The following is a 14903-nucleotide window of genomic DNA, read 5'->3' as shown; positions in this document are numbered from 1 at the left end:
ACTACACTGCAACCAAATTCAGAGATGTCTCTTTCTCATCAGACTGTTCATTTTGAATGTAGCACAACACAACGCCTTTTTCTTATAACTTTCTTCATCTTTCCAGTTCAGGATATTAATTTGTAGAAAGCAATCAGAATTCCACAATGACACAAGGCGTGGTGGATAAGATGGTTGTGATGCGACTGCAAATCAAAGTTACCCATGTAGGGCTTTGTCCCAGCTAAGGCTGTGGCTCTCTCTCCATCCTTTATAATTGTGGCGATGTTGAAGTCTGTCAAGTGAGCGTGACCTGAGAAGACGCAAACAAAAAAATCCATCAAAACAAAATGCATCTGATCTTTGGTATTTTTAAATAAATGTCTATGATGACATAAAAAATGAAAGATTTCAATATGTAATGAAGGAAAACAAAACCTGACATTTCAGTAAACTGGATCAATGTGTCCTCGTAGTTTTGTGTGTCAGATACACATCCATCACTCCTGTGATCTTGTTACTGTTGTGACTCATTAGAAGCCTGCAGGGTCATTTTTGTGTATCTTACTTGTCAGGACGGACTCCAGAATCTCACGGCTGTCTGGATACTGTGCATTTAAAATGTTTGGCTATTACATAATTCACACTTTTCTTACGTACATAACTATACAATAACAGGTTAAGTATAACAGGTTGGACTGAAAGGATGTTTTAGACACACAAATGTATTATGGACATATTTATGTATAACCTTTATATAACCTTTGTAACCTTATATATAACTAGAAGAAATAAGAGAAGAGAGACATCAATAATAAGCACATACAATCTCTAAAAATGTTCTAAATAAATAGTTTGAATTCATCAAGTGGAATAAGATGCTCAAGTCCTTCCATTTATATGCTGCAGTGTACTGGGAGGCATTGTTCCCATTTTCAGTATTTACTGGTGGGGTACTAGTAGTTAAGCAGTCCTCAGATCTGTGTTGATGGACAGCGTTTTAAGAGCGCATATGTGATATCCAGGCAGCTTTAGTAGGATACATTTTTTATGCAGATATAACAGTAATGGTAACTGGTGATTCAGAAATGACACAGGGGTAAAGTGCATCAAGTTGTTTTAAGGTGGATTATGTATGATCTGAAGCAACATGCAAAAGAATGATGGGTTCTTCAGAATAAAACATATTTTGTTTTAGCAGCATTCAACCCAAGTTTGCGGTTATAGAGACAGTATCATCTGCATAAAAATGGATATTTTAAGACAGGGATGGAGTAATATATTGCGATTATATTTGTATTTATATATTTGTATACTTTCTGCAGCCCAGACATTTAACTGTTAGCCATGGGGCTACATCCATACTACATAAGCAGGAGTTCTCACACACCATCTTTGTTGTTGTCCACCCCCAACCCCCCTCTTAACTCAACGCAAACACGTGTGACGTCATCCAGAGCATTACTGCCACATTCCAGACTCTGCAACCCTTTGCTTTAGTCAAGCTCTCTCATGACTTCAACTGGACATCCAGTTTCATCCAGTTTGTGGACTTTACTATCAGAGGAGACCTGCTGCCAACAGTTCACATCCTTACCTTGCTCATCCAACAGGATATTGTCTGGCTTCACATCTCTGAAAAAGACAAACACAGACATGCACACTCATCACAGAAAAATACATGACCTTTAAGTTTGGAAAAACATAGTTTTTATTAATTAAGAGTTTAAACCTAGAAAGAAAGTGAATCTGCTTCATCTAGTGGAGTGGCTAATATGGTTTGATCAAATTTGATTGACAACATAATATAACAACCTCACAACTGTCATCAATCTTACATTAAAATGTATTGTGTTTTGGCGTCTGGAGATGCGTGACATGATGTTTTTTCTGCCCAAACAGAGCAGCACAGACATAATTAACCAAACACGTGACTGCGACAGAAAATGTTGTGTTCATGTAGGACCCCATGGCTCATAGCAAGATGAAAATAAGTTAATATTACTAAATTAGTATTAAGTGCCTTTAATGCATGAACCCAATATGATTATTTGTTTACATGCAGTACTATGGTGCTTTTAGTTCCTTCACTCTGTGATTTTCCAGTGAAATGAAAACACAGTTTTTCAGGCCATCATTGTTTGTGGTCAGGTGGCAAACACTGGGATAAGATGTGTACAGTATATGTGGATGTGAAAGTCTGTGGGAGGTGTTTGTAGGCTGATGCATGTGTGAATTACATGTTGGTGCAACATGTTAAGTGTGTGTCTGTGTGTGTGTGTCAGTGAGAGATCGAGATGGAGAAAATTCTCATTCTTTTCGTCATTTCAAACATTGCCTGGGTGCATGAGAACACAACCATCACCAATCCCCCTGGAGGCTCTGGCAGGTTTGTCTGCACATGCTTTTTACACTGGCCACCCATGCAACACACACATTCAGGCACGCACTCACACCCGTGCACACACATCCTCAATATTTCCCAGCCTCTCCAAGCCCTCCACAGGCAATTAACAGAGCGCACACAGCTTATTTAATTATGCTGCACGTCACGCTGGTGTGGAGAATACACACGGTCCGCAGAGGGCATCGACACACCCCATAGGACACATGTGTTCGCTGGGGCTCTGCAACGCCAAGCTGATGCTAATATCATCTGCCAAAACGATCCAGCAGCACAAGGCTGGAGGGAAATACATACATGTTCACAGGAGGAATCCTGATACAACTGCCAGTGCAGCATCGTGCTATTTTGTTTGAAGTGCAAAATTCACTTAGTGTTTCATTCATTTTGCAGCGAGCACAGAAACACCAATCCAACATGAAACGGCATGTAAAGTGATTTCACATTTTGTGCAGGAACGAACCTCTAGTGTGAGGTGATCTAATATGTAGAGCTTTTAACGTGTTACGTATATGATAAAGAGAAGGGAGGAGAAGCAAAGAGAAGAGGAGAGAAGAGAAGAGAAGCAAAGCAAAGCAAAGAAGAGAAGCAAAGCGAAGAGGAGAAGCAAAGAGAAGAGAAGAGAAGCGAAGCGAAGAGAGAAGCAAAGAAAAAGACAAGCAAAGAGAAGAGGAGAAGCAAAGAGAAGAGAAGAGAAGAGAAGACTCTCCACTTTTACTTCCCTTCTTCTCAAAGGACTAATTTTACCTCCTTGGGCATGGTGGCAGCTGACTGTTGCTAGGAGACCAGAGACCCTTCTTCCTTCAGTTGGTGCAACAAAATAATTGTATAGTATTCTCCTGCCAAAAACTTACAGGGTGGAACAAAATTGTAGAGCTGGGGACGGCCATGGATACCTAGGGATTGGATTACAGCTCTGAGAGTAGACACAACTGTGTCAGAGGCAGAACAGTTGATGTCAAGGAGAGGGTGGAAAAACATTGAAAAAAAAAGCATAAATACAATAAGGAGGATTTGTCGCCTGTTACTGATGGTAGTTTTGAAATGTACATCTGGGACATCTTTGCCAACTGGACTTGGAATAAAGAGTCAGTGGCTCCCTGTTGTGAAGTAAAAGGAGAGAGAGTAACTGCCTCGTTGAACATAGCATTATACACGCCTGTAATGTTATATAATATACATGAAACGCATGAGTGTTATTATATGTACACCTATGAGGATGCACCGTGAGGTTGCCAGGCAACCAGGTGAGGCTCCGAGAGGTCACTGCAAAATATAACTTGTTGTTTTACCCCCATTTTATGCAGATTAAAGAAAGAAGCTATAATGTGAAATTTTAGAGTTGCTAGTAGCTGGACTTTGTTTTAGCTTTTTTAGCTACCAGAGCCAGGCTAGCTGTTTCCCTGTGTTTTCAGTCTTTACGATAAGCTAAGCTAACCATCCCCTGGACCCAGCTTTATACTGAGCACACAAACATGAAGATGAAAGAGCGTCTCCTTCAACACCAGGAAAAAAGCAAATATTTTCTGTTCCCAAAATGTCAAACTGTTCCTTTATCACTAATGCAACATGTCTGTTTTGTTACTTGTTATTTCTTTTACTGTTGTTATTTCATAAAAAACTGTAAATTTTTACTACACAGGCATGCTTCACTGTCCACAGACATGCAAGATGGCACTACTAAAAACACACACACACACACACACACACACACACACACACTATACTGTTGTTTAAAGGAAGAAATGTAGCCCAAATGAGGTTTTGAACAAGGCTCAAACTGTTTTTCAGCCATCTGTGGTACTAAATCTGCAGTCTGCAGGGATCCAGCTCTTTCACTTACTGCACACTTACTGCTGCGCTAAGCATATCTGGACAAAAAGCTGCGGATGGCAAGTCCACCCTGGCTGAAGATGATGGATGGTAACAATTACGGGAACACACATGAGGGCTATCTTTAGGTATGTAAAGTAATGTAAATAAAAACAGGGATGCCCAAATGCCTGGATAAGGTATTAATTTAATCCCGCACCAAGACACAATGAATGAATGAAGACTGAATTTATAACAAGTGAGAATCTGCCTGCTTTTGCTTCTTCTTTGTTCTTTTGTTCTTATTTTCTATCAATTCACATCTTAAAAACACATTCAATAAAGTTAAGCTGACTTCTCAATAGGATAACAAATACTATCGTCCTAAGACTATGGCCATGAGTTTATGGATATAGCAATGAGCCATAACTGGTGCAAAACAAAGAATGTAACAAATACACTTCAGAGTTCAAATAAAAACATCAATCGCCAACTATATTGCTGCAAGTTTAAGAAACAGAACACAATGTACAAAAACTGTTGAATACTAAAAGTTATAGAAACAACTTTGAGCTTATTTTGGGTTTTGCGAACCTTGAATTCTTTCAATGCAGGAAAAGCTGAGGCTTTTTATTTCGATGAAACAAAATATAATAATTTAATGGGCTGATACTGGTGCTTTGGGTGCAGTATGTGAGTACATGAGTAAGTGAGTATTGTAGATAAAAACACTTAAATGGAAGTTTAATTTGTCTGTCCTGTAGCTTTGAAGATTGAATTAAACCCCTGAAAATATGATGTTATTTGTTTTGGTTTTACATCTCGCTACTTTACTGTTTTGGCTAAGTCTTACAGCTCTCAACAGCACTGTTTGTGGTAAAACAAGCTGTGATAAACCCACTGTATTCGACCGCACAACAGACACACAATGTTAGTGACCAGCTGGTGTAGAGGAAGGTGGTGGAAACCAAAAAAATGTAAAAGGAGAGTTAATATCAGAATTATGTTCATCAGGTGTACAGAAACATGACTCCAAATGAACTTTAATGTATGCCTTCATCATGCATTTTTGCTAACATATTTGCAATTTTAACTTTACATGGTGATAATATGTTAATGTTTAGTTTATCGTCTGCTCTGCAATAAGTGCTGTTTTAATCTTTTTCTTTGGTTTGCAAAATGACTTCCACTAACTGGCTACTACATACTTTAGATAAATACTGAGTAATTGCCTTAAGTTAAAGCTATTGTCCAAAACAACTTTAAAACAAAAGCATTCTTCACTTGTTTCAAGTAAACACGTTTAAATAGATTTTTTTGTCATTTCTCTGTAGGCTGTTGACAGTGATGATAGAAAAGGCTACGGAGAAATGTGTGTCTTTACAAATTTTCACAAAAGGCTTGGAAGCTGTCGGAGGCTTTGAATTGAAATGAAAAATTAGAAAAGAAGATGAATTTATACCTATGGATGATGTGCTGGCTCTGAAGGTAGTCCAGCGCCAGTGTCATCTCACAAAGGTAGAGTTTGACAGCGTCCTCGCTGAACTGGACACTCTGCTGCAGGTGGTAGCGGAGGTCTCCTCCCAGCAGGAGGTCCACCACCATGAACATGTCCTCCTCATCCTGGAATGAGTACCTGGGACCAATGGGGAGGAGGACAAAGCGCTCAGTCACTGTCCAGTATGGAAAGCACATATGCTACACAAACAAAGGCAACGACTGAGCACACAAACAACGCTACATGTAGTATAAGAGCTTGTATGCTCTTGCATGCAGTACATACAGTACATCACGAGTGCAAAGCTTGGACGGTAAACACAAGTTTACAGAAACCCACACAAGGACAAACATGGCATAAGTCCTTATCTGTGTGGGACCACGGGAAAACATGCTCTATTCATGCATCTCTCTCTGCATTGTACCTAAACAAATAATGTTAAATCTGAAATTTTTATGCATAATGCATAGACTTGACTTGGTTTCTGTATGAGTGTCTGCTTCCTGCAAGCAGGCTCTACCCATGCACACCATATTGTAATAGTGACAGTAACCACCATCTTTATCTTAATAACATGTCACTTATTTAAAAGTGATGCAAGGGATGCAAGAAAAGAGAAAGTGGTTGTCAAATTAAAGCTTGAAAACAGACCGTCTTTGCTCACTGTTACTTCACTGAAGGCTGCTCGTGGACCACTAAACATTTTTGTCAATCAGGCTTACTAATCAAGCACATCCAATTAAAACACAGCCTCTCTGCGATCTGTAACACTCCACTCCACAATTCCTGCCCCAGACACTGAACACAACACGAAGCCACACGGGTGAACAAACTGTTTTCGCACAACAGAATCTAATTTTTCATCTACGACAGATAAAGGCAGAATAATAACTTAATAACCCTCCCCCATGTCGATTTGCAGGAGAGGAGGGAAACAAATTGAGCCTTGGTGATTTCTTCAATCAAACGCGGTTTAATGTGGTTGCTGCTGAGCCAAATCTGTGGTGGTGGTACTACTTTGCTTTACAGCTGCAGGTTCCCTCTGTATCTTCAGGCTTGGTCTTGAACACTCGGGGGGACATTCTGATTGGTTCTATTCAGGTGTAATTTCCTGCCTCTCTATAAAGTGAGAAATGGGGCCTGTGTTTGCTGCAGAGTGAAAATCATTCTATCTCATCCACAGATTGGTAGTTCTGCCAGAAAAAAAAAAAACCCATTTGCAGAAGTGTTGGGTCTTTCTCTTCTTCTCTCCTGCGTAGATTAAATGATGAAATGGCCTCGACTTTCATGCGATAGGATAGATAATGGGCGGACACTCCTGATTCACTGAACACAATAACAACACCTAGTATTTTCCCTGATGCATTATATTATGAGCTGTACAACTTAGGAGCAAAAAAAAAAGACTTTAAATACTGCAAAGGTTCATCTTTGTATTACCGTCAGTTGCCATTAGACACCCTGTCATCACTACAAGTCAGTCCTGCAGGCTGCACTCAAGAGGAAATGACAGTCAAAGCCAGACAAAGTAAACCAACCAGCCCTGACCCTTCAAAGATCAGCCACGCTATTAAAACACATAGCTGCCTCAGCAGATGGCCGGCCCCAGGATGTTGTTTGCCGTTGGCAGGGATTCCTCACTGTCACCTTTTTATCACCTCATTGTCACAGTCTGATTCCTGGTATCCAGTTGACAGATGAGCTTCCTCTGAGGCGCCACTCACTATCTCAGTGTTGCACAAAACGGTCTTCCCGAGCCTCCGCCAAAATATCTGGGCTCCTAAGAGAGAGAGACTGCAGCAGCTTGGGTCTGGTTGTCACTTCCTTCGCAGCTTTCACTGAGGTGACAAGGAGATGTCAGATACGGGCCGACAACTGGAGCATATGAAAGCTCTGGCGCTGACAAGCTCTGTCACCTTTAAGACTCTTGCCAAGGATGGGACAGAGGAGAAACACAAACAATTTTATACCCCCAGCCCCTAAAAATCAAATAAAGGAGTCTTCTGCTGTCTTGGAGTGGGAAAGTAAAGCTGATTAAACACAAAAGAAAACATGAAGAAGACATCCCTCCATGTGTATAAATACATATCGGAAAAATCATTTTCAAAATCATATTCAAGTTGATAATTTTGCCTGCATTTGGCAGAGACAGTACGAACAAATGCATAGACATTTGCATAATATAATATGCATCAGTATCAATCGTGGTAGAAGAAAAAAATTACATTGTGGTAACTAAAATGCAGCTGTGTATCTTCTGAAGACTCTGGCTACAGTTAGTGAGTACTAAGCTACACACTTTATTCTAACTGCTTGTTCACCAGCTTGTTGCTAACTCTGTCTGCTGCTTGGTGGGCAGGTAGTGTACGGTTGGTTTGATCCATAGACTGTAAATAAAGATGGACGTAGCCTCTGTGACATCACCCACAGGTTTTTGAAGAATGGTTTTGACACTCAGAGTGAGCTGCTCAGAGTGAGCTGCTCCGCCGTCGCCATCTTGGCAGCGCCTGACTCCACCTAACTCCTGGCTCATCCAGGTGCATGTCGGTTTGTGGCAAGCATATGCTCAGCCACATGTCACTCATAGTAGTCACGCCCTCAATTATGCATAACTTTGAGCCTTATTAAAATTAAAATGAGTTATATATAAATTTACCCCTAAATTAAAAAAATGTTGTTGTCATGAAGGAGGTAAAAAGCTTTTGTACCTGGCTGTAAACGTGTATTTTTGCTGTAAAAGTTGAGCATTTTAACATGGGAGTCTATGGGGACTGACTTGCTGTCGGAGCCAGCCTCAAGTGGTCATTCGAGGAACTGAAGTTTTTGTCATTTCAGTGTTGGCTTCATTTTTCAGCCTCGGAGGTTGCCACTTGGTTTTATGAGCTGAAAGAAGATATAACACTATGTCAAGCTAAAGTCAGGTGAATTTATTTCTGTGGGTTTGAGGAACCCCTTGCATTTGAATAGATAAAATTGTCATTTTATCTATTATTGATATAAAAATATTGATTAATGCAACTAACTGACCCATTCCAGTGTATCTGTGGATACACTGGAATGGGTCAAGATAATATTTTGCCACTAATCTCATTTTATGTGCCCTGTGCTGCTCTTCATACTAAAAGATGAGCACAATTTATTGAGTGGCAGTTTATAATGAGGACAGAGGAGTTACAGGTCTAACCCTAGAGTTTGAATGAATGCCTGCAGTAATCTGGGGCCTGGGGAGAGCTGTTACTTTCCAAAACCACGAGGAGGCAACGTGGAAAGGCCATGACAGGACTGGGCTGCAACAGTCACAGCGACTACGAGAGAGGGAGGTTAGCCGGCTGGAAGGAGTACAAGGAACAGGCTGAAATAATCAGGCCACAATGACAAATGAGCCCAGGGAGGCAGGGCGGAGAGAAGGAAATAGAGGGACATTGGAAGAGGAGAACAGTTTTGAGGGGAAAAAAAGCGAGAGAGAAACAAGAGCTTGTGATTCTGTTGGCTCGTGTTGGTCTGCGAAGTTTCAATGGCCTACATAAAGTTGATGATAGAGATGGGCTCGCCGGAGCTGGCTGCATGACTCAATCACAAGACACTCACATGCTCCTCTGAGGATTCCCGCAACAATAGTGTGAGTGAACGCTGCCTCTCCTCTCAATGGCCTCTAACTGGTCGCCTTAAGACACAACACCTCCACTGGCCTGATTTCACAAGGTGAACTTGGAAAGTTCTTTAAAAGTGGTGTATAGGGCAGTTTCACTAAAAGTCCTAAGTCCTTGAAGAGGGCAAAATAATCTGTGGATGCTCAGTGCTGTACTAGAGAAACAGACCCCTGTACTTTTGGAAATGAGCCCATATTTTGCCTTTTATGTGGATGATATAAAGCCATGCCCCCTCGTAGGGCTTGTTATAACTGCTGACCGGGGGTGTAGAGGCTAATTTGTTCCAGTCTCCTAAGGCCTTGTTCCATCCAGGCCTGAAATCAATATTCCTAATGGAGGCTGAACAGGACACAGCACATCCATCCTGACCACTCCCCTCGCTCATTTTCCGACTCCGGTGAAGGGATGGACAGTAAGAGAAACGCAACCATATCCCACTTCTCCTGGTGACTCACCCGTTTTGGTTTTGAAACCTTTAAAATCCTTGAGGATTATCCCAAGGGACTGTGTTTAAAGCTCTGACTCTATGATGACAGTTGCTGCGACAGCTCTTGCTAACCTTGCCACTCTGTTGTCAACAGCACTGTGGCAGCGTCCATTTGGTCATGATTCACTGCTGTGTCTCTGAACCCTCAGGGAGAAGGGGTGATGGTGTTTGAGAGTGATCTGTTGTGAGGTAAAGCTTCAGGCGAAATCTTGCTTTTATAATGATGTACTCTACTCCGCAGACCATGGGAATCAAATTTATTTCTACGCCCTAATGCTGGTTATTCACTGCTTCCGGGTGGGAAGAGGTGACCCCCGCACTTTGGTGTTTCGAACATATGTGAGGGAAAGAAGGAGTCAGCGTCTTCTCATGTGTCGCAAATCCTTGCAAGGATTTGTGTGGATTTGGTGTGTGCAGCAGATGACAGTTAATTTTTCCTCCTCCAAGGTAATCCATTCAGTGTACCCTCGACTCCTACACATCATATCTATGCAGCAAGGGAATGGTCGCAGCAATTACTGTGGGCTGCAAACTTGACATCCGCCCAGCTTAACGCAGCCTTTACCCGGCTGATGGGATTCAGTGTGGGCTTTCACAAGGTTGCTTCCTAATGAATTTCCTCTGAAGCTACGGACGGAGTTGTTCAAAAGCACGGCAGAATTCAGGACGTCTCAATGAAAGCAAGTGTGTCTGTGTGTGTAGGTAAAAGCTGAAGGAAAACCTTACAAATCCTCTTAGTCTGCACATCTTTTTTCTTTTTTACAAAACAAATCAATGCCATATACTTTCTTTGTGCTGTCTTGTGCACCCCTCCTCTCTATTTGATGCCTTCCCCCTCCTCTCCGTGATTGCAGGAATCATTACTTCCTCTGACAGCTACTTGGTGTGTTTTCCCTCATTCTCTCTCCGTCTCTGGCTAACTGAGGCTCCCTCCTGGCACTGCATCAATAAAAACACTCCTATGAAGCTTTATCAAAGCTGGCGTTTCTCATGAGTTGCATCTTCCTTTTTTTTTTGTTTTGTTTGCTTTTGAGAAGAGTCAGTACCCAAATAAACCCCAGCTGGTCTATCGCAAGTCCATTAAAAAGGTAGCGAAGCGCCCAAATGCCAAGCTCCAGAGCTCGTGACACTCTTATTGAAAAGCCTATGGATACTGGCAACTGGATGATCTACAGGGAATTGGTTAAACAGCATACCCACATGGTGAACCAATTAGATACCTAGTTGTTACACAGCGAGGGAGACGATGAAAAGATGAAGCAGAATCCTCATCAGTCCTATCTCATTACCTGCCCGGCTGAGAATCCGTCTCAGGCAGCAGCTGAATGAAGCAGACAGTTTACGTGACGCATACAGGTGCACCACATAACAACGTTGTCACGCATAGTTGCTCATCAAGCATCTGCTTAAACTGGGGCAGAAATAACAAACATACCATAGACTCAAGCTTTAAATTGATTTCCTTTATCTCTCACTCACTGTTCTCCTCTCTCCATCTGGAGGAGGAAAATCAAAACTTTCCTTCAATTATACATTTTTGAGCAAAGAGAAGGCTCAACGCGGGAGGACCTCAGGCCCTGCAGATGATCCCCAGAGTGGTCCTGTATGAATGGGATCCAATCATAACAGTATTTTCAGTCAGCTTCTGACTATAGGTTTGCACAACAACATAAGAAAAAATGGTGTTCTGGAGTAAAGGTTATCCACAAACATACGCTCTCTGTTGGCTTTGCATGGGACAAGTCTGGTGATAGTAACATTTGAAAAACATCAACACAGCTGCCCAAGTTCAGGGTCTGTGCGTGCTGCACCAACACACTCATACAGAGACAGCTGCATCCAGACGCTATCACACAGCTGGTTTTATACGCCATCTCTCCCCCTCTTGTCATACATTCTGACAGCAGTGGCCTGTCGAGAACGTGCCTTTGCCTCGTGCACCCCTCACTATTTGTTATGCAGATTTGACAGATTCCCTATGGTTTTCAAGAGGACCAGCCAAATACAAGCAGGCAAGGTCTGAGTGACATGAGGGAAGGAGACACTAGTGTTTAGAGACGTCATCTAAAGGCCAAAGTTATCACTTCTGCAAAAAATATAAACATTTGCAGTACTATTAGGATATACTGGTGCTCAAGCATTTACACTAATGGTATTTACACTAATGGAGCAAAACTTCAACATCTTTTCTTGTTTTAAGAGTCAGTTCATCTCAACCCATGTTATTAAAAACACTACTCTGGTCCAAGTAGCTCAAAAAACTTCAACAGCCATGTTTCTTTCCACAAACAATACCCCAGTCACAATGTCATTTTTCAATACTGTGAGCACCAAGGAAATAATTTAATTAGATCCATTGCATAAGGATGGTAGGCAGAAATCTCAGTGGTCTCTCTGCATGCTTGAATATCACTAGAAGTTCTGCAATTAGTGTTAACTATCCCTTTAATGTTGCTGTAATTATCTATCCTCATTGTTATTTTTATACATGTAAATGAGCCTTACAATTACAGATGTCAAAGATAATGATCCCAGACAAGTGTATGTGGATTATCCAGATCCAGACTAATTAACTGTATGGGACCGTTACAACTTTGGGAAGCTGACTGAGATCATGATTTCTCTCTGTGTGCTCCCACTGAGATGGACAGACCCTTTCTGGAGCGTCTCTGTGATGCAGACTTAAAAAGCAGAGAGAGGAGGTGGAGATGTTAAGTGTGAAACTATTCATTCCCACATAGCCGCAATGATACAGTTTAGCATCTTTGTCACTAATGGGCATTTGAAAAAGTGCTAGGTGCTGAGTCTGAGAGAGAGAAAGAGAGAGAGCAGAGCCAAGCAGCACAGCATAGGAAAACTAGAACAAAGAAGGCTTTGGCAGCCATATACTCCTGCAGGGAATTATACTATAAAAAATACACAGGCCTACTACTGTACGCTCATTAAAATGCCCTCAGTCTGTTCAAGTAGTGTAGCTTCTCTAGCAGGCAAAAATATCTTCTCTCTAGATTAAACTTTGATCATTCACAACTTCAGAAACAACTTGTCTTGAATCATCTACTTGCTATCTACACATAATCAATCCATCACAGAAAGTGTGAGTAGCACATGCAGTATCATTCCAGCAATTACAAAGAAGTGCTTTGTGTAATATGCCGTGAATGCCGTGCCAGGTCCCCAATTACATTTAGAAATGTGTCCCACTCGGAGATGAGCGTTGAATAATGAAAGCAGCCTCCATTCACCCACATATCAGACTCAGGGGAAGAGTAAGGTCATTTCAAACCACAGTAATTATCAAATGTGTGCTTCATGGGCTCAGAGTCAGAATTAATATCTCAAAATATCTCTCCTGTGTAAATTGTGTCTTAAGCTAATAGCTGTTGGTTTCTGGAGGAAGATTTGTTTCAAGCCTTAATGACACTTAAAAAAACGTTTTTTCCCCCACTAAGTGCCAAATGCAGAAAAATAAAGTGCATGCAACAGTGCGAACATAATATCCACAAAGAGTACATCTATTTTAGGGCTGCAACAGATCTCAGAGTGAGCATGCACTTCTCTGTTGAGAAGTAAATACACAGAATGAACAGACAGACAGAGCAGATGACTCGACACAGGCAGAGCAGGCCACACTGAAAGTGTAAAAACATAGGATAGTCACCAGAGATTTACTAAAAAAACATGTTCAATTTCCTGTAGGATCTCAAGCTCTCTAAAGACGTTTCGGACCTCATCTCTCTCTATGCACTGCTGTTTGTTCATGTACTTCATGGCGTACATCTTCTCCGTGTCCCTCTTTTGCACAATGCATACCTACAGAACAGAAGAGAAAACAGAAAACAGAGAGAGTATTTAGTATGAGATAAACATGCATTTAGACAGCCTGGATAAATGAACACATACATAAATCTAAGCGTAGATCTGTACTGGCTGGGAAAGAGAGTTACATCACTGCTAATGTGTCTGGGCCAAGTTTCAGCTCCACAAATGAAGCCTCGCTGCTATGCAAATACGACATGTTTTCAAAATAGCCCACAGCATCTTTCAGCTGTTGATTAATGCGATTGTTGGGGTAGATACCCTGCACCGATGCATAAACGCTGACACGCTGAGCAGCTCTAATGAACTTCATTCTCAGACAGAGAAGTTTGTGGCAGAAACCACTTCCAAACAAATCACCTCATTATTTATTGATCACAGGTTTTGTGGTTTTGTCAGGAAGCGGCTGCAAAAGGTAAGAGGCAGGATGGGACTCCAGAGAGGTCAGAGTCATTACAGTAACATCACTGTCCAACCACAGTCATTAAACAGATCATGTCCTGTCCTGAAGACAAACATGGAATTAATTTCTTAAAGTTGCTTGTCTATATTTCACTCATTACTTTTTGTTTTGCTTTGTGTTGTGTTTGTTTTACCTTAATACCAAACACTTTCATTGTTAGTCATTGGATCATAACATTGAGATAGTTACAGGAGAGGTTTGGATTCTCAATACAACATCCATACGCCATATGGGAATGTTTTATGGCCAGTATGGAGACGAGGCTCTCTCAGCATTCAGTACGCATGACGTGTGTATTGTATGTCTTGAAGAAAAACTGAATCTGGTTTTACAGTAATCTCCAAAGGTTGGCAAGATCTAATTTGCATGACTGTTGAGCACCACCAACGCTGCCAGTAAAATGCTTAAGTGGGCCAGAGGGAAAACACACATTCACAGTAGCTTCAAATTGCAAAACGGCTAACAAAATGAACAAGATTTTAGTTAAGCCTTTATTTCTTTAACCCGATTTTGTCTAGTTCATGTAAACAAGAACCCTGGTTTCCTTAATCGGAGAAAAAGATTAAGAGAAATCTGGTTAACTCAGCTAGATTTCTAATGGAGACAGCAGATGTCTTTTTCTTGGGTGTATTTATCTGAGGAGGAACTGTGCATAACAAAGACTTAAGACGGAAACTCACAATCACTGTGGCAGCAGTGCAGCAGGAAACATTGTTACTCATCCGTGTAATACACTTAATATGCCAGCCTTGGTTTGAAGCTGTGGTAGGGGGTAGGGGTGGAATCTGATT

General features: G+C 41.3%; 1 protein-coding gene across 1 annotated transcript in view; it reads right to left on the bottom strand.

Annotated features, from left to right (window-relative positions):
* The window catches only part of LOC130181265 (serine/threonine-protein kinase 32C-like), a 76768-nt gene that overhangs the window by 13935 nt on the left and 47930 nt on the right, over positions 1-14903 (bottom strand). The window contains exons 3-6 of the mRNA XM_056395261.1: positions 13492-13643; positions 5658-5831; positions 1577-1614; positions 203-292 (exon numbers count right to left, since the gene is read on the bottom strand). Coding sequence (XP_056251236.1) covers positions 203-292; positions 1577-1614; positions 5658-5831; positions 13492-13643 — 454 coding nt within the window. The remainder of the gene's footprint in view (positions 1-202; positions 293-1576; positions 1615-5657; positions 5832-13491; positions 13644-14903) is intronic.

This window comes from Seriola aureovittata, chromosome 14 (genome assembly GCF_021018895.1).
Source record: "Seriola aureovittata isolate HTS-2021-v1 ecotype China chromosome 14, ASM2101889v1, whole genome shotgun sequence".
Taxonomy (NCBI): Eukaryota; Metazoa; Chordata; class Actinopteri; order Carangiformes; family Carangidae; genus Seriola; species Seriola aureovittata.
This window is presented reverse-complemented; position numbering and strand designations above follow the sequence as displayed.